General features: G+C 41.2%; 1 protein-coding gene across 1 annotated transcript; it reads right to left on the bottom strand.

The window, feature by feature from the left end:
* Positions 1-1,964: 1,964 nt before the first annotated feature.
* Positions 1,965-21,127, bottom strand: LOC145404735 (uncharacterized). Its single transcript, XM_080276288.1, has 3 exons — positions 21,069-21,127; positions 11,573-11,649; positions 1,965-5,899 (listed from the first exon to the last, which is right to left on the bottom strand). The coding sequence occupies exon 3, from the start codon at positions 5,895-5,897 to the stop codon at positions 2,178-2,180; it is 3,720 nt and encodes a 1,239-aa protein (XP_080132414.1). The 5' UTR covers positions 5,898-5,899; positions 11,573-11,649; positions 21,069-21,127; the 3' UTR covers positions 1,965-2,177.
* Between the last annotated feature and the right edge of the window lie 5,117 nt (positions 21,128-26,244).

Raw genomic sequence — 26,244 nt, 5'->3', positions numbered from 1 at the left:
CTACAATTACACTTACAAGCACTTCTCAACCTACATACAATCTCTACCAGACAGCCTAAGCCACTTGGTACAGATACATTGGCTGTATCGTCCCCACTTCGGTCGGGATAGGCCGGTCCTGCAGTGGACATTCAAACGGCTGATGAGATGAGGTGATATATACTGTATGTATATACAGTATACTGTATTTATATAAAGCCACGTTGTTTGTCCTTTAATCACGTCCAAACCAAGAGGCAGAGACCCCCAGACCCATATATCTTCTGAATCACGGTGACCCAAGGATGGTTTTACGAGAGTCAAAATTCAGATCTGAGTCATTTGAGGTCACCAGTACTGTGTTCATCTTTTTTGGCCCGGGCAACACCGGGTACCCCTGCAGCCCATTTATGGCCTGGAGACTCACATGACCTCCAGTTTGGACACAGGCTATGTGAGGTTGACCTCCGAGGTCATTTGAGGTCACTGGTCGGATGTCATTTGTCACCGATAATACACGCTTGAATGACTGGACCCAACAGCCCAATTTTTGGCATGGAGACTCACATGACCTCCAGTTTGGACACAGGCTATGTGAGGTTGACCTCCGAGGTCATTTGAGGTCACTGGTTGGATGTCATTTGTCACCGATAATACAAGCTTGAACGACTGGACCCAGCAACCCAATTTTTGGCATGGAGACTCACATGACCTCAGTTCGGACATAGGCTATGTGAAGTTGACCTCTGATGTCATCTGAGGTCACCGGTTGGAGGTAATTTGAGGTCACCAGTAACACATGCTCGAATGACTGGACTTAGCAGCCCAATTTTTGGCATGGAAACTGACACGACCTCCAGTTAGGACATAGGCTATGTGAGTCTATGTGAGGTTGACCTCCGAGGTCATTTGAGGTCACCAGTTGGAGGTCATTTGTCACCGGTAATAGTAAACAGGTGCACACAAATACTGTGCGTTAGTCTGTGAAAGCTGAAGTAGAAAGTTCCTGGAAGTCTTAAAATCCCTCTTCAAAAGCATAAAGAGGTACACCCATACCCCAATATCCGGCAGTGTTGTGTACCAGTGGGAGTGTTCGGTCAGTGAGTACGTCGGATATCGAAGCAATTTTCCCTGTAAGATGCTGAAGAAAAGCCAGAGATGCATTCCAAACCCAAACCCAAACTCTCATAATACCTTAATCAATAGAGACTGACACAGAAACACCAGAGGCAATGTTATTATTATCATAAACAATACTAGTGCTAAGAAACAGATCAAACATCACATGCAGGAAGGCAGGGTGGTGGAGGGCTGGGGGGTAAGGGAGGGTGACGACAAGCAGGGGTAGGGGAGAGAGACACACAGGGATGGGGGAGGGTGCAGGGACAGGGAAGGAGGCAAGAAAGCCAGACAGCCCTCCCCCATTAGTCTCACTCCCTCACCACCTTCACTCATTCACAAGGAGGGGTGGGGAGCGTGGCAGGATGGAGAGGGAGACAACCAGGGGTGGGAGACGGCAAGGGGACGGGAAGAAATGCTTGGCAGTGCCGAGTGTAGTGGAGGATGGAGGAGGGACGGGGGGGGGAGAGGAGGGACAAGAAGGGGGAGAAGAGAGGAGATGGAGGGAGGAAGGGACGACCAGAAAAGCCTCGTTTCAAACTCACGGAGAGGCGAAAGGTGGGACTGCAGAGGCTGGTGAGCGACGGACATTCAAAGTGTTCAGATTGTGGGAATGTTCCCCTATTTCTTGTGTTCAGTCTACCAAAGTGCCAGTTATTGATGTGCCAGATAATGGGGTATAGGTCATGGCCTTTCTGGAGTAGAAAGAAAGACTGAACTAAAACAAATAGGATTAGAGTGTTCGCCTTTCTGGCCCGGCAACACCAGGTACCCTTGCTCTATCTATCCATCTATATACAGTATATAGCGTGATCTGTGCCCTATCCTTGAGAAGAAAGTCCATTATATGTCAGACAGGATGCATTATTAATCCCTCGTAAGTAGACCCTATGTCTTTCAACTTTGGTATGACAAATTATTTGTAATTTAGCGTACGTTACGCAAAAATCAGAGGATTAATTCATGTTTTACAAGGTATTTCATTACATTTCTGTCAATAATTATCACAATAAAATAAAAATTACACACATTCAGTACTGTATTCATTCTACTTTACTAAGGCATCTTTCATAGTCATGCTACTTCACAGTGTCAGATTTGGCACAAATAAGTAAATGTGAGGGAGAGTGGTTGGAGCTATAGACAACTTCTGCCCCAAGACAGTTTACCCCTGACTTCATCAGCTTGGTGTCAGCAAGTCCGTGAAGTACCTTCACTCCTGGCACCTTTGCAATCACCAAGTTCACTACAAGCTCCCACCACAGTAGAGGGAAAACTTCCATGGGGAAGTAGAGACACAAATGGCTGGACCAGGGCCAATTCTTCACTAGGGCTGCCAGGGAATAAGGGTTCCATGTCATTATGGCGACACGGGCTGTCCTGGATTTAATTTCTTCAACAATATCAGCAATCTTGGTAAAGTTTGCAAAAGAGTCAATGACAAGAGTCACCTCCGGTTTGCAAAACATACTGTTCAAAAGGTCAAGTAGTGGTATCATTATGAGCACCGAGGTGACGGAGTTTTGAAGGTGCACATAACGAGGCACACTTAGAGAGGTTTTCTGTAAAATCCAATGAATACTTTCAGGGTCATATCCTTCCAAGAACTCGCTCAACACTTGCCCTTTAAGCATTTCTTTGAAAACATCTCCTTTTTCCGGGACGTCAGTCAACAGGTTTTGAAACATTCTCCTTGCAGATGCAAATGACCATGGTGCCTGTACCTTTAGTGTTATCTCTGCTATTTCCTTCAACCTGTTCTCATCCATTTCTCCACTGTGATAAAGGAGATCAGAAATGAATTCTATAACTGGAATCAATCTTTGTAATTTCTTTTCCACATCCTTGCTTCCAGTAAGTCCTAAAATATTCTCAAGTGGCTCCTTGGATTCAACTGTGTGATGACTAATGTATTCAGCAGCAAGAAACTCCTGGTGACAATTATGTGTAAATGTCCATACAGTGCACTCTGTTAGACTTGCCTGGGTGCGACAGTGCAGGAAATAAGGTAATGCTTTTGTACTGTCGATATTATGATCTCGACCTTTTCTCTTGAGCTTTTTTATATCCATTTCACTGAGGTGATGCTGATTTTTCTGGAGGCTGTTCCATGCTATCTCACCCAGCCACTCACGAAATAAGTCATAATCAGTCACATTTTCCTTATCTTCAAACCTCTGCACTATAAAATCTGTGAGGGTCTTGTATAGCTGAGCAACAGTCCTGGTCTCCTTGGCTTTTGCTGAGTCACTGATCCAAAGACAAGCAAGGAGTGCAAGGGTAAGGGGCTTCTGTGTAAGCGCCTGTAGCTTATCTTCCTGGTCACTCAGAAAACTCAGGAAGGCTTCACACTTGTCCACTTTCTGTGGGTCTTCTTCCAAAATTGCAAAAAAGTAGTTTTGGATGTACTGATAGCGCATGGCCTTGTTGCACCAGGCAACACTGAGAATTGTGTAGCTGGAAGTCACTTGATGAACTCTGGACTTAAGTTTTGGGACCCACTGAGGCTTTGAAGTGATGATTATTCTGCTTTCTGGGAGGGAATGCAAGATGTCATCCAACAACTTCTTTGCATTTTCCTGGGCTTCATCATAGCCATCCACTACTAACAATAGTCTCGGATCCTGGAGCATGGGTATGACATCGGATTCATTAACAGAACTAAATGTCCTTGGAAGATTGGCCATTAGATAAGAGGAGAGTGATGATGACGATGTGATATACCTGCACTGGATATAAAGCAATAAATCTACATCTTTTAAGCTGGATGGTGGTTCATCCTTTGACCACAAGTGAACAATATACTTGCACAACGTGGTTTTCCCAACTCCTGATTCTCCCTGAACAACAATGACTCTTGCATTTGGATTTATTAAGTCTTCCAGCGAATACTTTCTGGTCGTTCCTTCATCACTAGCATCCACAACATCAAGATGCACATACACCTTCTCAATGGTAATGCTTTCATATGGCCTTTCATGGATCCAAGTGACGGGTGAGGAGGTCTTCACTGAGGCCCTTTGGTAAGCTTGTTTCAGTTCCACCTTGGCTTCAGTTACCATTTTATCTGACAAAATGTTTTTCATTTCCTTTACACTCTTGCAATAATTGACAGGATCAAAGGCATTACTCAGAGCTTTAAGTTCTTTCTTCATGTCATCTATCTGCCCTTGTAGATCAACAGATTTTCTTTCACTGGTTTTCAACAGAATATTTTCTAAGTAAGATTCTAAATTCTGAAGTTTAGTTTTCAGTTCCTCATTTGTGAGAGAAGTTAGCTCATGTGCAAATTCATTTCTTTCTTTCTTTACACAAGTGATATAATACTCTAGTGTGTCCCCTTCGGTAGTCCACACAGCATTACCACTGGATGCCAAATTGCATGTGACTCGCAACAGCTTACTCAATAAAGTTATGTCTGATTCTTTAATGTTATCTCCAGTAACAATCTGTCTTTCAGCAACTGTAAAGTTTCTTAAATAATCAGAATCAACGAGACTAGTATTTCCAGACAATTCAGTGTATGCTCTGTACAAAACTTTAGCTGCAGTGCCTCCAGGACGTAGAGCTTTAAAAAGGACAGCCATATTGAATTCTTCAGGAGTAAGTGGGTTCTCTTCATTGAGATCACGACTACATATTGCTGATATGGATGACAGACCAGGTCTAATGTAAATGGTGTCATGCTGGTCTGAAGTAACAGTGCCCCCTCCTGGCTGTGGTGACTCAGGTGCAGATGGACAGTGATGGCTGGGAGTTTCTTGGGGTAATTTTTGAAAAGAATCATCAAGATACTGTGTCTCCTTTGGCATTTCTGCAATTACATCACTATAATGTTTTCCGGTCTTCTCAGAAATCTTACCTATCACAATTTCCAAATGCTTGTGTATTCTGCGTGAACGATCCGTTATCGATTTACTGTCCATTAATACAATAGTATCAAACTCCTGCTTAAGAGTATAAAGTGAATGTTCAAGGATGTCAGCTTCTATGGCCCACTCTGTGTGGTCCTTCAAGTCACACACTCTTTGTAAGAGTTTGTAGAGGAGACCAATGGGCATACATTCTGGCCCAGTACTCTCATGCTGCAGTAAACATCTTTCCGTGATTGAAAATGATCGCATTGGTCTGAGAAACTTACTCTTTTCCTTCAGGTAATAATCAACCCTTCTCCCATCCAGAACATTTAGCTGATTGTATGTTAATCTAAAAACTTTATGTATGAGTTGTTGTGTTGCTATTTTGAAACAACAATCAACATCAGAGAGCATGGACTGAGATGCTAGGGAACCTAACACTTTTTTCTTGACACTGGTTAGGTCAACATTCTTCTTTTTCTCTACCTTTATTAGGATCCCAATCAGGCACTCAACCAACTTGTTCAGACGCTGGTTAAGGTTGTAGTCAGTGATGCCAGAGGCCTCTTTCAGTGCTTCAATTTCACAATGCGTGAAGTAGATAAGGTACTCAAGCGTGTCTGAGTTCTTTTCCCAAACAGGATTCTCTCGTCGGGCCAGCCCACTCACATATCTCAACAATTTGTACAACAACTGAATATTCAGCTGCTCTACTGGTCTTCCTGAATCCAGTGTCTCTATCTCCTTTGGCAAGAATACATTTGATATGTACCGTGGAACATTTTCCTGAGAGCAGTACTCCTCAAAGGTTTGTCCCTGTAACTGAGAGAGATAACGGACTCCCTCAATGTAGGTAAGATGAATGGCCTGCAACACACTTTCATTGCGGGCCAAAGTTGCTGGTGCTGGGCAGCCAGTGTTCGGCATCTTGGACGAAGCCATAGCTGAAAGAAGAAAAAAAACTAGTCAGGAAACAAAATTACTCAACAACAAAAAAGTAAAACCCCTTCAAGCTGTACATCCCTGATGCTGTAATAAGCCGCTAGAGTTCAGTACATACTGGTATAAGGGGAGATGACCAGCCAACTCCCCTTGATGTCATTACATGAGCAAAAAAATTCTAGCCACCCGATGAAGACTGAGCCCATAAGCATGGCAAGACCATCATTCCATCTGGGCAGTCTACTTACTAGACCATCAGTCCATAGTAAATATGGAATGAAAAATAATTCCAACAAAAAGTTTCTATCTTACGTATGTATTTTTCTTTTTCTTTCATTTCTCTTTTAATTCTTTAGTATATTAGAGTACAAAAACATTGCTATTTAACCAACTGAATCCAATGATGACATTCTTTTTGTTTTCTTGCCTCTTTATCTATTTATTACTAGTATTAATCTTTCAGCTCACTGTTGATGCTGATATCTCCAGATGATGTTATTCAACTAAGGACTGGCATCTCTTTTTGAAGGATTAAATGAAAGCTAAATTTAACACCCCTGTTTGAAAAATTTCTTATAAGGTAAATAAACTCATCTGGAGGTAGCAAGAATAAATGAGCAGTATGTCACTAATCAGCCATTTCCCTTAATTTACACCATCAATGTATGGAAAAAAGAAGCTGTGATATTTTGGAACGCATCCCTGATATATAACAAGGATCAACTGTACAAGTAAGGAATTTAGGACCAGCCCAGAATAATTACGAAGTACTGACAGTCTGCTGTTGTTCTTGCTTAACCCCAAGTTTTCTGGCCAGGCAGACCTGCTGGGCAAAGTTAAGCAACTGCTTCTGTGGGGTTGTCCTGCAGGTGCAGTGCAGTACAGTTCATGCACCATGTAGGGATCCTGTGACCCCTTATGGTAGACAGCACCTCACCAGGGTCAGACTTGATTCCTTTCCATGGCACCAGAGGTGCAGTATAAGAGTGAAGAGAAGAAGTAGAACAAGGGGACAGAGGAAAGGAAAAAAGGAGGTACAGGAAGCAGGAGGACGAAGAAAAGATGTGGTTGAAAACGAGGCAAAACAGATAAGAGATGGGGTAGAAGGATGACCAGCGGAGGCAGAATTAAAGGGAGAAGAGGTGGAGGGAAGGATTAAGAGAATGTATCTAGTTGGAAGGAATGAACAGCAAGGAAGAGGAAAAAGGAGGTATCTGGAGAGAAAAAGGAGGCAGAGAGAAAGAGGAAAGAGGAGGTAATGAGAGAGAGAGAGAGAGAGAGAGAGAGAGAGAGAGAGAGAGAGAGGGGGGGGGGCAGGAGGGAAAGGAAAAGAAGAGACAGAGTTTGACAGCAGGAGAGAAAAAAAGTAAAAGTATGGAGGGAGGAGGACGAGAAGGGAGGGTTATGGAAGGAAGACAAAGAAGTCACAGGATACAGAAAGGAAGTAGATTGAAGCAGGAGAGACAGGGGAAGACAGAAGAGGCAACGGTAAGAAAGATGAAGCAGAGAGGTACAGAGGTGGAAAAGGAAAGCAAGAGACAGGAGGTAGTAGGAAGGAGGATAGAGATAGCAGGAAGGGGAAAGGGGGCAGCCACAGAAGGAAGGAGAGCAGATAGAGGAAGGAGGCAGGAGACTGAGGAAAGGAAAAATGAAGTACACGAGGAAAAGAGAGGAGGAAAAGGAAAAGAAGAAAGAGGGATAAAGGAAAGGGAGGGAGGTGGAGGAAGAAAGAAGAAAGAGGAGAGAGAGGAGGAAGAGGGAGGGATGATGGGGGAGGGAGATGAGAGAGACAAGGTAGAAGGAAGTGGTAAAGATTACGTGAATGGAAGAAAGAGATGGGAGGCAGTGAGAAGGAAGACATGGAAAAGAGAGTGAAGGCTGAGGGAAGGAGATGCGGACAGGTAAGAGGAAAGCTTAAAAAAAAAATTATAGTTTTACACTTCATTCATAACTCAAAAGAATGACCATCATCATCATTTTCAACATCCTGGGGACGTGTCACCTAGCACTTGTGTGTGTGTGTGTGTGTGTGTGTGTGTGTGTGTGTGTGTGTGTGATGCTTAACTTTTCCCTGGAATTTCTGTCTTGGTTACATAACTACTCAAGAAAACTTTTAAAGAAATACCATGGCACGAATGTCTCCAATTGCCAAGAAAGTCATCTGCAATCCCCCAAAAGTTGCTGTTAAGATCGAGTTGCCTGGGTGAAGCTGCCAGGAAAACCACTCGTGTAACTAAGACTACCTGTAATCCCTTCAATCCGATGACCTTTCTTATTTTATAGTAGCTACCGCCAGACGAATTACTCTAGCACTGAAGAGACATTGCTATAATACATGGCTTAGATACAGCCTGTATTAATCCCAGGGCCGGATTTCGACATGGTGAGGCCCTAAGCTACGGGAAACTGCAGAGGCCCTTTATGACAAGTGTTAACAGCATTAGGCTCTGTAACAACGGAACTTGAAAAGAATGCCGCCAAGATGCATAATATATCCATGCCGAGTGGGTTAATTAGGTTACATCATACCTTAAATATAAATTATAATTAAACTGTAACAAACCTTTTAAAAATCTTACTTTGAGAGGCCCCTCCAGGTTGTGTGGCCCTACGCTGTAGTTTGTTTAGCTTAGCCTATGCCTAAATCCGGCCCTGATTAATCCCTTCACTACAAACAGTCCTCCTTCCGCTGATTAACAACATGAGAAAACTTAATGACACTGCTGTGGAGTTAAATGGGATGGATAAGATCCAGGGACAGGAAACGGGAGAAGGCTTCGAAATACAGTAATGCCTCCTGACTGCATGAAGGGTTAATAAGGCAGACTACTGCCCTAGAATGACAAGCAACAATCGAAGTTACATCGGTACCGGTGGGTGAACTGGGAAGAAGGAAAAAAAAAAAAAATCGTCCACATGAAGACACAAAAAAATAAAAATAAACTTCGTCCACATGAAAAAAAAAAAAAAAAAACGTTCACATGAAAAATGCACAACTAAAAAAAAAAAAAATAAAAAAAAATAAGTCCATGGGAAGAGAACAAAAAATTGAAATATAAAAAACCAACTTCGTCCACAAGGAGACGCACAAAACTAAATGAAATAAACTTTGTTCACATGGAAAGAGCAAAACTTCATCCACGAAAAAAACAAGAGGTTCCAGGCACAACAAACCTCGCCCGACAGCAGTTATTTTATCGGTGTTAAATGCTGACTCGGTACTCACAGGCGACTAGATTCTGAGCGGTTTTCCCGGGCAACTTGATTTGCGACAGTTTTTGGGAGGCTTAATAACCTCTTTTCCTTGCAACGACAAAATCAAAGTTTTTTTTTTTTTTGTACCGCCATATATACGGTCTAAGCTAACATCAAAATGGTACAAATTACACAGTTATAAGAGATAATTAATGTGTGAGTTAGAAAATAAATCGTTTAGGAAAAGATGTTACAAGGCCTCCTAACGCTATGGGAATAGCGCAGTCTTGGCCATTAGCTGAAGTAAAAGGGGTTAGAGATGTCTGTCAGGTTTAAGTAAACGAACTTAAGCAAGAATAAGTCTGATAAGGGGCCACCAGACTGAATGGGTTAACCTCTTAAACCGAAAGACGTATTTTTAAAACTTATTCTAAACAGCTGGGAAATGTTTCTTAATGAAAGGGTTACTAAGGGCAACAGGAAATCCCTGATATATAGAAAAAAAAACGTAGCCTACACTGAATAAAATAATCTGAAAGTAGCGAGAATAAAATACAAAATAAGTCGCCCAATGGCAGGGGTTACGGGATATTTTTGGAGCATGAGGAGGTCAACGGAGCTTGGCAGTTGCTGAGGGCAGATGTACAGTATATACTCGCCTCAGAATACCATATAGAGGCACCGTAAAACCACTTCCTCGGCGATTTCTTCTGCTTATTAAATCGAATTATTTACGTGTGTATTTTTCATTCCTTTGTCATACCTACACTGCATAAATGACATCAAAGATAATATTAATGTTCCATGCGCAGGAATAAACTAGAAAGGAGGAGGTGATACGGACGAGAATACAGTAGCTGTCACATACACGGTATCCATGGTAACGATGCCTGGGAATATCCAAGGTCGACGGAAATACTTTACTTCTGTAGAGCCCGTTTACTTTAACTTGGCTCAGATGTGTCATTCAGCAGCTTACGCAAATCAATAGCAGAATAACATTATAATCTAGTTTTAATCCCTTGCTACATCTCAGTACTGCAGATGGAGAAATGCAATTTTTTGATATAGTCTGGAGTTGAAAAAGTGTAGGACTAGGGAAGGGATCTACGAACAAACATCTGTTACCACCGGGAGAGACTTTTCGAACTGGAAGAGGTTAAACTATGACTTTCACTAACCCCTTTACCACCACATGTCTCCATTAAGCTGAATAAAATCGTATGGTAGTGAGGGGAAAAAAAAAAAAAAAAAACGCAGGGCCATCGTACTGAAGGCCTTAACTGTTGGGGGAAATATGAAAAAGCGTGAGGATGGACTCCCTCGACCTCTTGTTTTTGTCATCAATCATCAGTACAAAAACAACTATTACTACTACTACTATTCCTACAACTTCAAGTTATTACTACTACTACTACTACTACCACCACCACTGCTACTATTCCTACAAGTTACTACTATTACTACCACTGCTACTTTTCCTACAAATACAACAATTACTACTACTACTATTCCTACAACTACAGTTACTGCTACTACTACTACTACGATATTATAGTCGCGGCGCGCGACTCTGAGGTTATTATCGTGCCCTGGCAACCTATCATTTAAAACTGCGTCTGATTTCGTGTGTAAGACGCATGTGATTCGTGTATAATATGTTCGCATTATACTATTCGTGCATAATAATATGATTCGCGTATAATGATACGAAATCGGACGCACTTTTGAATGGACGGTTGTCAGGGTACGATAATGACATCAGAGTCGTGCGCCGCGACTATAGTTATATTATTATTATTATTATTATAGTTTGTGGTAGGTGGGGGCGCTCACCATCCACTCACTCGATGTAATGCTGCTCTTGGATGTCTGCCCTTTCCTCTCCTCCATCCGTCTTTCCTTCCATCCTCTTCTCTTTCTTTCCTTGTCCGTCTGCCTACGGGTGACTTTACGCTCCCTCTTCCGTCTGTCTTTCTTTCATTCTTTCCTCTTTTTTCTGCCTGTGGGTGACTCTGCAATGAGTGACAAGCCAAATGGTTTCCAGTACACCAGGAAACCATTTACTACGCTGGGTGGTAATCATATAACCAAATTTTGGCGCCTGGTTGTTTAGTGGGTAATTATTGCACTCCAATCGGATTAAGCCGGTGAAGGTTTATATCCAATGGGTGGTTGGGGTTGATTGCTCATGTAATGCCACTCAGGGATGAGTGAGGCTGGTCACTCATCTTAAATGTCGGGACCAACTGCCTAGCCCCGGGCTCTTACGCTCCTCATGGGGCAATGTAGGATTAGATGATGGATGGATGGATGGATGGATGATGATGATTGTTATTATTATTATTATTACCGGTAGTAGTAGTAGCAGCAGCAGCAGCAGTAGTAGTAGTAGTAGTAGTAGCTACTACTACTACTACAATTACTACTGCTTCTACTACCACATCATCATTATTATTCTTATTATTCCGCCACTGTACCTTTGAGTTTCAGCTGGGGGCCAAGGACGGGTTTCTGACGATCTTCACACAACGCTGGCCTTCTACTGCTATCTCACCTGCGGGTAGACGATTCTATTTCATTAACATGAAAGTTACAGCTTCACCCCATCAATTACTTACGAGTTCCTTCTTGCCACCTTCAGACGATTTCATTAAGCTTAAGAAAGACTTTTAAAAACAGAGTTAGATATAGCCTTCATTTCTTCATTCAGTGAGACTATCCCTGACATAAAAAAAGAATCGTCTGGAAGTAGTAAAAAAAAAAAAAAAAAAATACGTCCCCTGGTTGAATGAGTTTATAGGCAGTTTATTGACAATTCTATGTGAAGGTAGGATGTTTATTTGGTACCATTTCCCATTTCATGATAAGAACAACTCTAGTATATCATATAATCTCCATTTTTAGCCATTTAGCCATGTGATTATTTTTATCCCATTCTTGCTATCTCCAGACGATTTTACTCAGCTTAGGAGACACTTCTCCAGCTGAAGGGGTAAGCCACAGCCACCAATAACCCCCTCACTACTTGGGTGCTTCCCTAAACGGAATCAGTCGTCTAGAAGGCAAATTAGGAAGTAAGGATGCTATTTGGTTTTGAGGTGGATGAGACTGGGAGTACTAAGAGAAATTACTCTGAGATGGTTTGGCCATGTGAGGAGAATGGAGAATGATACTGAGTAGACGAGTGTACGAGTATGTGAGTGAGGTGGAGGGGGAGACCAAGGAAGAGATGGAGGGATGAAATAGAGCGATGAGATAGGAAGGTGTGAGTTGGAGGAAGGGCAGCCAAACGGCGGAGGACAGGGTAACGTGGTGGCGATTAGTCTTTGGACACTGCTTACAGGGTTAAGACGTCTGGCGATAGACAGATAGACTGACTGAAGTCGCCCAACAAGAAATAAAAAATACATCAGACTGTCGGGGTTAACTCTCCAACCTGAAGACGCCTTTTTGTAGTTTACTCTGGTTACTTCCCGACGATTTTACTCGGCCCGGGACGCTTTTCTAATTGGAGGGGTTAGATATAGCCTTCCTTCATCTCTTTAAGACTTGGGTGCTTTCCTAGGATGAACGAAATAGTCTGGCAGCAGAATACACTGAAAATGACGTCCTCGGGCTGAAGAGTAACAAAGCTCATCAGAACGTTTCTTTCCTCCGTCCTGTTCTCTCTCTCTCTCTCTCTCTCTCTGTTTTTGTGTCCCCTTTTAGTTTACTATCCACGAGCCGTATTCCCAAAGGCTCAACCTTCTCATGGTCGGAGCAACTCTGGTACTTTTCTAGCTAACGCTGGACGATTTTATTCATTTGAGTCATAGAAGCCTGAGCGTTAATGCTGTCTCCATTAACCTCTCATCATTGGGACAGCTCTTGTATGTATTAATTTTTCCAGTTAACGTTAATTTCATTCAGATGAGAGTGAGTCGCAGGAGCCTGAGAATGTATGCTAAACCACTCTCTCTCTCTCTCTCTCTCTCCGATAAACTAGTCTCCAGCAACCATATATTTTCAAAAAATTTAGGTTCCTTGTATTCTTTGTGTTATTATTGAATCTTTTTTTTGTGACGTGTTTGGAAGCTGCACACACACACACACACACACACACACACACACACACACACACGTCAACTAAATAATTCTCGCTCTTCGCAAGGTTATAAAATGCACGGATGATGATAGAAAAAAAAAAGAAAGAGAATAAGTGTAAGTTAAACATGACAAGAAAAGGGCGATAACCATATGGAAAAATATAAAAATGAATAACAAAGAATCATGTACACGACTTCGGTTCACGAAAGTTTATGCACACCTACAAAGTACTGGTGTCAGGATTTTCCGACTTCCTCTAGCGCCCTTGAACGCGCTCTCTCTCTCTCTCTCTCTCTCTCTCTCGAGCGTTGTTTAAATATCTGATAACGTTTAGGCCTTAACTCCTTCAGCACGAGGACGTCATTTATCCTAAACTCGTTACTATAGACCTTTCATCTGAACTTGATTCAGATTTTCGTCTTTCTTATTTTGTTTCTTGTAGCTCGTGACAATATGCTACAGCCGTACATGCTTTCCAAAGCACTTCTTCATGACTAGCATTATATTCTTTTGTTAATAGTTACAACTCAGCACTTGGGATGGAGATGGGATAAAAAAAAAATTCTGACGAAATCAAGAGTACTCGAATTGAAGGGTAACGATAGTCTTCACTATACTCTTTTAACCTTACTTGTCCCAAATTTTCCTTTTGTAGCTTTACGTGGGCCAGTGGCAGAGTAAGACACTGCTGCGACACGACATCATTTGCATGACACTTCTTCGTGACTAACAGTTAATGCTACAACTTATCATTATTGACAGAAAGCAGTTTTTGGCCAAGTTACAGTAAAAGGAGCATATTGCGTTTACTGTAACCTGACAAAGATCCGTAATCCCTTTCAGTTCAGTTCATGGCCAAGTGTAATCAGACTGGTGGGTCGATTTAACTATACAAATAGCTCTTTCACCTTAACCTGGCCCAAATTTTGGTATTTTGCAGCACATTTCCCGTAGTTTAGAGGTAGTATGACTGTTACACGGCTCTGCATCCTTCCCATTGCATGTCTGTAATTAACTGTATATTCTAGTGTTAAGTTTTCGTTACAACTCTGCAGTCAAAATGGAGATGTGAATTTTAGTCGAAGTTAGAGTGAAAAGAGTACAATAACAAAGGAGATCCGTTCCCACCCTATAACTACAACTTGTCAAATTTCACGCATCAAGTTAATTCAGGGCTGGGTTCCGTCAGATGAAAACAAACCGACTATAATCATGTCACCCAGCTTACGGAATTTAATCATCCCCAAGCTAGGCAACTATGGCCATATAGCCTCGCTAGGTTACAGGAGCGCACTACCGGTACCATTTCCGACAACGGTAACTCATCAGAGGCTCCAACTTGCACCCTCGCGATTAGGAGTCGGGCGCTCTACCTCCGAGCCACCGCGTCCCCAGCCAACTTAAGGCCGCTCGATGCATGACGCCTGAGAAATTTAGTAATATTTTAGTTGTTTTGCTATGTTTACAAGGTTTTCAGGATACATGTGTATTTAGCAACTTTGCGATACGTTTTGAGAGCATGATTAATGAAGTGAAGTTTTGCAAACCAGGACAGCATGAGTGCCGCCATGGCATCGGCCTTGGCGCCGTGTTGTCTGGAGCAGAGTTGCTAAGTTTGGATTACAGCGTGTTTTCTCACAGTTCATAATGATGCCTAATTCCTTTCAATTCGGTTGATGGCTATGTTGATATGACTAGTAACCACAGCAACTTACTCCTACCTGATAACTACAGTACGTCCCATCACAATGCGAATGATGGCATAGGCTAACAGGACCGAAAATACTGCCCTACAAGTCCTGGCAGTTCAGGCACACACCGGTCTCGCTCATTTCTTTTTTTGTTGTACGCTCTAACACATGCTGCTCGTGAACAAACCATGTTCACCACGAAATTTTTATAATGCTCACACACAAAACCACTGATTTTAACAGCAAAATGAAAATGTAACAATTTCACTCCTGCGCTCTGATATCATCACTAGCACTCTGTTATAACGAGTAAAAGCAGAAGTTACAAAGTTGTGATGTCTTTGGCAAACAAAATATTATGCTGAACTTGCTAGAATGCTGCCATATTTGACACAGCCCTAAAGGATAAATGCTGCTAATGAAAATAAACATCTAGTTGTAAGTTATCTGGCTACTCTTGCATTCTTAAGTCGCTAAGGCATCACACATCAGAGCTGCCAGCTGCCTTGAGATGATAATTTGTTGGTAAACAGAATAAATGGAGGGTTTGGTGGAGGAGGGAGAATTGAGGGAGAAAAATGAGGACCTTGGAGGAGAAAGGAGTGAGGGACAGAAACGACGAAGGGACTGAAGAAAGTGGGGAAAAAAAGTTATGGAGGGTTTGGGCATACGGGAAGTGCGGGAGAAAGTGATGGAGAGCCTGGAGATGGGAGACGTGTTAGACAAGTGTTGGCGGGCTTAGTGAAGAAAAAAAAGGGGGGGGGGGAAGTGACGGAAGTCTTGGAGAAATCGGGAAAAGGTGATGGCGAAGTGAGGGAGGACTTGGAGAAATGGAGCAAAAAGTGAGGGAGAAATGACAGAGGACTTGGAGACAATGGAGGGAAAGATGAGTAGTGAGAGAGGACTGAAATGGAGGGAAAAGTGAGAGAGAAAAGTGATGGAGGACCTGGAGAAAATGGAGGGAAAACTGAGGGAGAAGAGTGATGGAGGACTTGGAGACAATAGGGGAAAACTAAGGGAAAAGGGTGATGGAGGACTTGGAGACAATGGAGGGAAAGCTGAGGGAGAAAACTGATGGAGGACTTGGAGAAAATGAGGGAAAAGTGAGGGAGAAAAGTGCAGAGAAGTGATGGGGGACTCTGAGAAAAGGGAGGGATAAATGATGGGGACTGGAGGACTTGAAGAAAACCAGGGAAAATTGAAGAAGTGATGGATATAGTAAGACATGTCAACAGCAATTCTGAAGTCCCTTCCTGATTGACTCCCAGGTTAGTTGGCCCTCCCTTTCTCTCTCTCTCTCTCTCTCTCTCATACACACACTGTGTTGATGACGTGATGGTCCGTATTACCGTTCTTTTCGGAGATATCGTACCGTAACAGCACTTCCTCTGCGTTTTTTTTTTTCTTCTAGAACCATACCATCCTATTCTAGGCTACTGATACAGTGATGCACACTGTAACGATGTTAGAAGATATAAATAACATACTAGATAATATTAACTTGTGGTGAGGAAAATAAATCGGTCAGGAAGAGGTGCAACGGTCTCTTACGCCAACGAGAATACGGCTCTAAGTAACGAAATTTAAGGTGGCATAAGAAAACACCTCTTCTGTAGCGACTCATTTTGCATTTTCCACCTTAATATTCTCTTGCATGTTACTCATACCGCTTTAATATCTGGGGAAAGAGGGTACATTAATGACATACAAGATGATAGTATATATATATATATATATATATATATATATATGCGAAGGAACAATTGCCATGGAAGAGGTGTTACGATATCTCTGTAGTCACCGCTAATACAATAATCACTACTTATATATATATACTGTATACGTAGGCGATGCGTCTACACAGCATAAGTCCATCACTATCCTCCCTGACACCTCATTTTAGTGACAAGCATCTATCGGCAGTGAAAAGTAACAAGCCTCTCTCACCCTACAAATCTTAACCAACAAACATAAATGTGAAAGAAATAAGCGATACACAGGTGAAGCTTCGTCACTAACCCTTACCATCAACGAAGCAATAAAACAAAGAAAAATGTGAAACGGTCTACAGTTGTAGCTTTATCTCTACACCTTATCAGTGCTGGTACCGCGAAGGTTTATCACACAATGAGGAAGTGACGATAGCAATTATCAGGGCCACGGATACTACACACATACCGTAATAAACACCAGGATCCTGTGTTGATGGTAACATGAGATAACGAACGTATGACGAGATGAAAAGACAACCTGGGAAAAGGAGAGCAACAGAAAAAACGCCAATAAAAAAGATGAAAATAAAGAAGAGAGAAACGAGAGAAATTGATGGGCATTGCGAAAAATATTCAGACATGAATAATAACGAAATACTGAGGAAAAACAATAAATGCTTGTAGTCTACTGAGGAGGAATAACGGAGGGGGATGAGAACCCAGGAGAAAGAGAGAGAGAGAGAGAGAGAGAGAGAGGAATGGAAAATACTAAAGGTGACGAACTATCAGAAATATATGGGCACAATTATGCCCGCCTTTTTTTTTTTTTTTTACTCTAATTTGGCCTAAAATTGCAATCTCTTTATCACAGCTGACCAGCTACAAAAGATAAGCATCAGAATATGATATTAGTTACCCGGAAAGAAAAAGTGCCATGGAAAGGATGTGAGCCTTAGCACTGTCTTTTTTCCTGACACTGAGCTGAGTGAAAACTAGAAGAGGACTCAAATCTGGAGAAAGTTAAGGCGAAATGAGTATAACAACAAAATAATGTCCTTGGGTTGAAGGCGTTAATTTTTTTCCGTTCTTTTTTTTTTTTTTTAATTAAACCAAGAATAGATTATTGTATTTTCAGCTCCGGAGAGAATATTCGAATTCTGACTTTAGCCTTCATAAACCCCTTCAGTACCCACGGTCTTTCCAAAGTTAAATGCAAATCGTCAGGAGACTGAACGAGGGGAAAAATTGTGGGAGAATAACATCGAAATCCAAAACGAGGGGATAAAAGGAGAAATGACACTGAAATGCAAAACAAGACAGAAAATGAGAACTTGTGACTATATCCCATTGGAGCCCGGTATATTGGACAGAACTGGGATTTTTCAAGTCTTTATGAAGTAGGGAACCCCCCGGTAGGGACCTATAAGCTTTGCGACTATGAGCCGATAGGCGGAGGGCGGTACGCTTAGTACCCACCCATAGCCATGCCTCGCCCAGCATCCCCGGGATCCAATGGGATAAACAGACGTCTGCTTTGAAGCCATTCAAAGTACCAGTATATAGTCAAACATACTAGTAGAATGATGTAGGTTCAAAAAACTAAAAGTACAAAACTATTCTAAAATGTGATGTGAAATACAGGTAAATACTGCATACGGCATATTTATAGCCCACTGCTGCTGCTGCTGCTAGTACGACCATATATATATATCTATGAGTACGACGACGACGACTGCTGCTGCTGCTACCACAGTAATTACTATTACTATTATACAAGTTAGGAAGAACCTTTACCACTGAAGGGGTTAATGAAAGCCAAGTCTAACCCCTCCAATTCAAAACGTTCCCCTCCCAAGTTAAATATAATTATTCCAAAACGTTTCTCCCAAGCTGAAAAATTCTGCTCTTGGTATAAACGTTTCCAAGTTGCATAAATACAAGTGGCTATAGTAAGAATGAAAAACAAAGTCATACGAGTGAAGGTGTTAAAAGTGAAGTTACGAGGAATTATATGGGGTAAAAGGAAAAAAAGGTGTTAAGTGAAGTTACGAGAAATTATAAGGGGGCTTAAAAAGGAAAAAAAATATAGTGAATTATATTCTTTTCATTTAAACTTCGCTACGATTTTCATTTTTTTGTACTACTGCAATTTATTCCGCGTAGCTAAAAAAAAAAAAAAAAAAAAAAAAAAAAAAAAAAGCTAAGGTGATATGATAACTTTCAGGTTCTTACGACTCAGCCGAATAAAATCACATGGTAGCTACTATATAGCTGAATTAAAGGACTATAACTGTCTCAACGTACAGGGATACGGTGACACGGTCTTTTATTCAGTCTTGCTGCCTGCTGACGACTTCTTCCAGCTAAGAGGAATTTCCACCCTAAAGAGGTTAGATACAGCATTCGTTTTTACCCTCTTCATTACCAGGGTTCCCCAGTGATAAATTATCTGTATATAATAATAATCATAATAATAATAACAGCTAATAATAATAATAGTAATAATAATAATCTTATAAAATAATACAGGTACTACTACCTCTACTACTACTACTACCTGTACTACATCTACTACTGCTACTACTACTACCACCACCACTACTGCTGCTGCTAATAGTAATAATAATAAATCAACATAGTGGGTGCAGAGAAAATGCTTAAAAAAAAAAAATAATAAAACAATTAAGGAACTGCCATATAATAGACTACCGGTACGGTAAGAACTACTGATAAGAGTCTCGTCACTACGATAACGCATTTTAGATGATACCACACTATTTCATTCAGCTTGAGTCCCCTGGTAATAAAGGAGTTATGGACGTACCGGTCTCTAACTCCTCTGCTTAAAAAAAAAAAAAAATTTACGTCCACCCTAAGGTGAATAAAATCGTAAGGAGGATGCATGAATAAGTGCATATTGACTTTAATGAACTATGGCACTAGTAATTAAAGATAAGGATACATTAACCCTTCCACTCCAATGGCTATTATCATTATTAGATCTATTATTATTATTATTATTATTATTAGCTGTTATTATTAGCTATTACTAATATTGTTACTACTCCCGCTACCACCAGTACTACTGCTATTACTACTATTAATATATTATTATTCACACTTACCAGATGATTGTAGCCTACCTAGCTTTGGGAAGATCTTTATTACTGAAGTGACTAGGTTAGTGAAGACTTATTTAATCCATCCAGTTTGGAAAGATGAATGATAAGGAAACAATACCCCCTCCCTTGGATAACCTATTTTATTACTTTTTTCTTGTTAACGATCACACGATTTGATGTAGCGTAAGGGAAAGATCTCGCAATGGAGTAAATGAAGGCTTTATCTAACGCCTCCAGGTTTAATCATTTCTTTGAATATATACATGTAAAACTGTCTGCAGATAGCAATAATGCGAAAAACAGGCTACACAGAACTGAAGAACAGGAAAGGAGCAAAACATAACATATGGATTAATCCTTCTTGCGCGACGACGAAAATTATACTTTATTCTTACCTCCAGACGATTTTATTCTGCTTGAGAGAATGTTGGAACTGGAGGACGGGCCATTCACTGCTACAGCTGAATAAAATCGTCCGGTGGTAGCAAAAATTTAACTGATAAATGCGTCAGCAAAATTTAACTCATAAATGCGTCAGCGGATGTTGGGAAATTGACTCTCTCTCTCTCGTTTATTCATGCTGCCTCCTGGTAATATAATCCGTTAAGAATCGTCTGGCGATAGCAAGAATAAAAAATAAAAAAAAAGATTAAATGACGGGGAAAAAAAAAAAAAAAGCATGCAGTTCACACAAGGATTACCGGTCCAAGCCCCCTCTTAGTAAAACCTGCACGTCCCTGCCCTTAGGAGGTAGTCTACTCAGGGGAGAGGATTCGCTAACAACCTTGGAAGTCATTTGTTTTCTGCTGAAATGACATCGAGAGTAGGACCATGATCCAACCAGCACGATCCTCTTGTCGGTTCAACTGCGTGTGAAGGTGGTCTACTCTTGCACCTTTCCTAGAAAACATTAGGGCTTCGTAGAATGTCATCAAAAACGATTTTCATGGCAAATCCCACCTTACTTTTGTTCTGCGCTGTACCTATTTCCTTCCAATACCATTAAAGTACGCACAATTTGTATTAAACACGAGCATGTGAAATGTAACGTGTCAAATAAATTGCTTACTTGCTAACTTATAAAATCGATGGCAGCGAGAAAACGCCAGTATCACCCCCAACCTTTTTACGATTAACACCCCATAAGTCTACCTCGCTTGTGCCCGGGGTCAGAGAGTGATTTCGGTTTTATCCTAATGGCAACTGTAAGTTAAATCACGGCAAACTACAGGACAAAACTATGTGGGAAATACCGTAAGGTTGGGAGCTTCACTGGTTAAAGCCTACTGCTGCCTCGTCGTACGGTATATTCTACGACTAGTTGATGTTTGAAAAGTATTAAAAAAAAAAAATAATACTTACGAAGGAAGATTTAGATATCCAACACCGCAGTCCCACCATCGTAACTCCCAACTCTATCACCACCTCAAGCCCACTAGTGTACGATATGTGAGTGAGGAGGAACGCGCCAATATCACTGAAACGTTTCGTCCATGTCATGTGCTCGGGGATTAACGCATAATGTATTTTCTTTTTAAATTTGTTTTACTTCTCTTAAATGTCTATTAATATAGAGGCGTTAAGGAATGGAGACAGCCTAAATGTTTTCCTTCAGCACTTCAAGTATTGCATAATGCTACAGTAAAAGTCCAGTATATATGTATCTACTTCACTTGCATAATTTCAAGTGATTTTCATGCTCAGAGTTTCAATTACAGCAGTGTGAACAACGAATGTGGGTAAAAATGTGTTAAGATAAACACTAAACGGTACGTTTCCTCTCGAGATCACTGCAACTACACATGCTACACGGCCGCCGCGCTGCCAGGTGTATGAATAAGGGTGTTCTCCCACTACTGGGGTTAGGACTCGGAAGGGAGGGATTTTCAAAACATATTTACGTTCGGTGTCCAGATGTAGCCATGATTTGGATTTCGCATGGATAAGGAAAGGACAGTGCAAGATCTACCTGTGTATCTAATTCTTGCCTTAAAAAAAAAAGTTACGACTGGAAATCGACCGTAAATGTTTGGGAATCCCACTCTAAGGGACGTAATCTGAAGTCTCTTCCTGAGCTATAGATTTTCCAGATTACACAATATCCTTTTGAATTTGATTAAATCTACTTAATATCAACAGTTTGCATCAGCAGCCTACAAGAGGATTTTTAACACCTTCAATCTGGTGTAGTTTCCATTTTAATCTTGCTAGCCCAAGACCCTTTTATTCCAGTCTGGGAATATCTCTCGTATTAGAGGGATTAACAAAGTCTATATCTAACCCCTCCAGTGCGAAAAGTATCTACTGAGTTAAATATAATCGTCTGGAGATATCATCACCATCCACTCGCATTTTCCCACTCAGAGGTGAGGTGAAGTAGGGTCCATAAAGCAAGAAGAGAGTAAAACAACAGTGACCCAGTGAAATGGGTCACACACTCATTCACTCGTCATTCAAGCCCCCGGAATCTTGACTCTGCCTTAGGCATAACCACCACCCACGTATTATAAAAGCTGCATACTATTTATCAGATATAGTCAGTCCGATAAAAAAATAAAAAAAAAAGCGGGGGGGGGGGGGCATCCTTTGTTATGCGCTCATTACAAAATTCATCCAACCAGCACGATTCTCTGTCAGTTCCCTGCCCTCATCGTCTTCCATATCTCGCTTTCTATACACTCATTTATCATAATAATAATAATAATACCAATAACGTTAAGGGGTGATGTGCACAATAAATCACAATAAAAAAAGTGCAACGAAGAGGTCGTATCAAAAAAATAAATCGCTACGGATGAGGTGCTAGGGACCCTCCTAAAGTGACAAGAATACGGGCCTGAGTTTTCCTCTTCAATCATAATTACAGCCTTTAAAAGTCAAGTAACTTTCTAACTGCATCGTATCATCTATGGAGATTACATGTTTAACTATATATTTTTTCACTCTATCTGTCTATCTATCTATCTATTGCCAGACGCCTTAATCCCGTACGGGGTGACCACAAACAAATCGCCTCCACGTCGCCCTGTACCCCGCCATTTCACTGCCCTGCTCCCAACTCACACCCCCCTCTCTCATATACCTTTCCACTTCATCCCTCCATCTCATCCTCGGCCTCCCCCTCCCTCTCCCCCCCTCCACCTCACATACACTCTACTCGTCAGTCTCTCACCCTCCATCCTTTCCACATGGCCAAACCACCTGTGTGTTCACTCTAACCTGGCCTAAAATTACCATCTGTACACCCTGAATGCTGATTTATAACGACAGACTAACTAGAATATGATGTTAGTCACGGAGAAGTGTTATGGAAAGGATATAGAGCACGTACCAAAGTCTTTTCAGGCCCTGGTCTAAACTGTGTGGAAAAAGTTGCAAGAGAACGAATATCTGGGCCAAGTTAAGGTAAAACAAGTATAGTTTTCAACCCGAAAACGCCTCCCCCCCCTTATTTCCCTTATTCCTGTTACCACCCGACGTTACAATTCAGCTTAGGAGAGCACCCTAGTAGTGAAAGGGTTAATGTCGGCTATAACTCATCCAGGTCGAAAGTCTCTCCTGAGTAAAATTATCTGGAAATAAGGATAAAAATTATACATGTCATCGGACTGTTTTATGAGGAAATTAAAAAGTTACAATATTACAAAACATGAGGTATTCACTTACCATTAAAGCCAATAAAATGCAGGAAGGTGCTGGAGACGAACTGAAAGTCTGAAGGCTGCATAAATTAATGTGACTGAAAAGGATACAATACAAAAAGGAAAAGTAGCACCTCACTCACCATTTACACTTTTGAAATTACAGGTAACATTGTGGTACTTGGGTAGTGTGATGAGTAAGGATGGAAGTTTTGGGGTTGAAGTGCTTGAAAGGGTCCAGCAGGGAAGGAAGGTTGTTGGTTCGCTGAAAGCGGTGATGAGAAATAGGGAGGTGAATACGGAAATTAAGAAGTCACTGCATGATAGTACTGTGGTCTCTACCCTAACGTATGGAAGCGAGGCGTGGACCTTGCTAGAGGGGAACAAGTCAAGAGTGAAAGCAGTGGAAATGAGCTACCTGAGAGAAGCATGTGAAGTGACATAGTGGGACAGGTTGACAAATGAAGATGTGAAAGAACGTTGTGGGGTGGATGTGGAAGCGACTGAGATAATTAGGAGAAATACACTGAGGTGGTTTGGACATGTGGAAAGAATGGAGAATGAAGGACTGACTAAGAGGGTGTATGCAGGTGAAGTGAAGGGAGGAAGAGGGAGGGGGGAGACCGAGGATGAGGTGGAGAGGTGGAGTTGAGAGGTATATGAAGGAGGGGAGAGAGTTGGGGGAAGGGCAGTCAAATGGTGGGTGACAGCGACTTGGAGGCGTTTTGTCTGCGGCCACCGTTTGCGGCATTAGGACGTCGGGCTATAGACAGACAGACAGATATATTTTGTAATGTTTCATCCGGAGTATCAAAACGTAGGGAAAGGGGAAAGGAAACGTAACAGTATTAATTTCGGAAACTGAAAACTAAACCTTCACTCACCATTCAGATCTTTTACATCAGGTGTTGGGGAGGAACGCCTTCAAGTAGTGGCACTGATATGACTGGGTGGTGGTGCTGTCCGGTTATGCTAATGCCCTCCAGCACCCTCTCTTATCTTCCGAAAGAATGGTTGACTGTACAAGGGTAGCTTCAGTCTGCAGTTCACCAGGTTCACATTCACATGAGCTTGGGGTCGTTACTACTACTACTACTACCAACTACTACTACTACCACTACCACCACTATTACTACTACTACTGCTACCATCACCACCACTGTTACTACTACTACTACTACTATCACCACCACCAATACTATTACACTACTACTACTACCACTACTACTACTACTACCACTACCACTACTATTACTACTACTACTGCTACCATCACCACCACTGTTACTACTACTACTACTATCACCACCACCAATACTGTTACACTACTACTACTACCACTACTACTAACTACTACTACTACTACTACTACCACTACCACCACTATTACTACTACTACTGCTACCATCACCACCACTGTTACTACTACTACTACTATCACCACCACCAATACTGTTACACTACTACTACTACCACTACTACTAACTACTACTACTACTGCTACCACTACCGCCACTATTACTACTACTACTGCTACCATCACCACCACTGTTACTACTACTACTACTATCACCACCACCAATACTATTACACTACTTCTACTACCACTACTACTACCACCACTATTACTACTTCTACTGCTACCATCACCACCACTGTTACTACTACTACTACTATCACCACCACCAATACTGTTACACTACTACTACTACCACTATTACTACTACTACTGCTACCATCACCACCACTGTTACTACTACTACTACTATCACCACCACCAATACTGTTACACTACTACTACTACCACCACCACTATTGCTACATACAGATAATATTCTAACTGCGTTCCGTTTTACGATGTCACTTTGTAACGTTATATCCAGCGTTTCAAAAAGAAAGGACAGGAGGAGACCTAACACCTCTCTCCCCATTCCTGCCTTATAACACTGAGGTAGAGCTCTAGCACATTATCTCAGGTAACATTACAACGCATTCTGTTTTATTGCTTTATTAGAGTGTTCCCATCCTTTGTACCATACACAGTGCATGAGAAGTATGATACAGGCATCAGATATACAACTAGGTGGTAAATTAGTTCGTAACATCTCTCCCTTAGCGATTTATTTCTGCTTATTACGCCTCGGTTTCCAAATGTATATTACTGATGCACAGTATGTCAGTTAGAGATACAAATTTCATACAAGTGAACTGTATTATGTATTCTTATATATATATATATATATATATATATATATATATATATATATATATATATATATATATATATATATATATATATATTCTTGCTACCTTTAGACGACTTTGCTAATTGGTGCGCCATTCTCTGTGGTAACGGGGTTAATTCAGCCTACATTAACCCCTTCACAAACGATTTCTCATCGTAAGATGAATAGAGTTGTCTGAAGGCAAGAAAAATAATGATGATGATAAATAATAATAATAAATGCGTCATGAGAGTGAACGAGAAAAGGTGTAACGCGCAAAGTTAATCACTAAGATGAAGGTGCTACGGAATCTACGCCAACGAGAAGACAGTAACTGTGTCCCTGGGGCTTTGGAGACTCGTAACGCCTCTTCGTCAGCGATATATTTTGCTTACTTCACCTTAATATTCTCTTATAAGTAATTCACATATTTATTTTTTACATAAAAAAATCCAGTAATAAATAAATAATACAGTAAATAAGACGTATGTACCAGAGACATTAATCGGCTAGCTAATATCCTTTCTCTCGCCATTTATTTTCACATATTAACACATCAGGGCGTATTCACACCGGATCGCAGGCCAAGTTTACGATAAATAAAACTCCTATGCCGTTAGCTTTCATAAAGGATCTTTGTTAATTCTTACGATACATAAATTCCCATGAGTT

The sequence above is a fragment of the Coenobita brevimanus genome, chromosome 64 (genome assembly GCF_032717465.1).
Source record: "Coenobita brevimanus isolate Jiangsu-jjx chromosome 64, ASM3271746v2, whole genome shotgun sequence".
Lineage (NCBI taxonomy): Eukaryota > Metazoa > Arthropoda > Malacostraca > Decapoda > Coenobitidae > Coenobita > Coenobita brevimanus.
The sequence above is the reverse complement of the archived record's forward strand: the minus strand, read 5'-3'. Positions and strand labels throughout refer to the sequence as shown.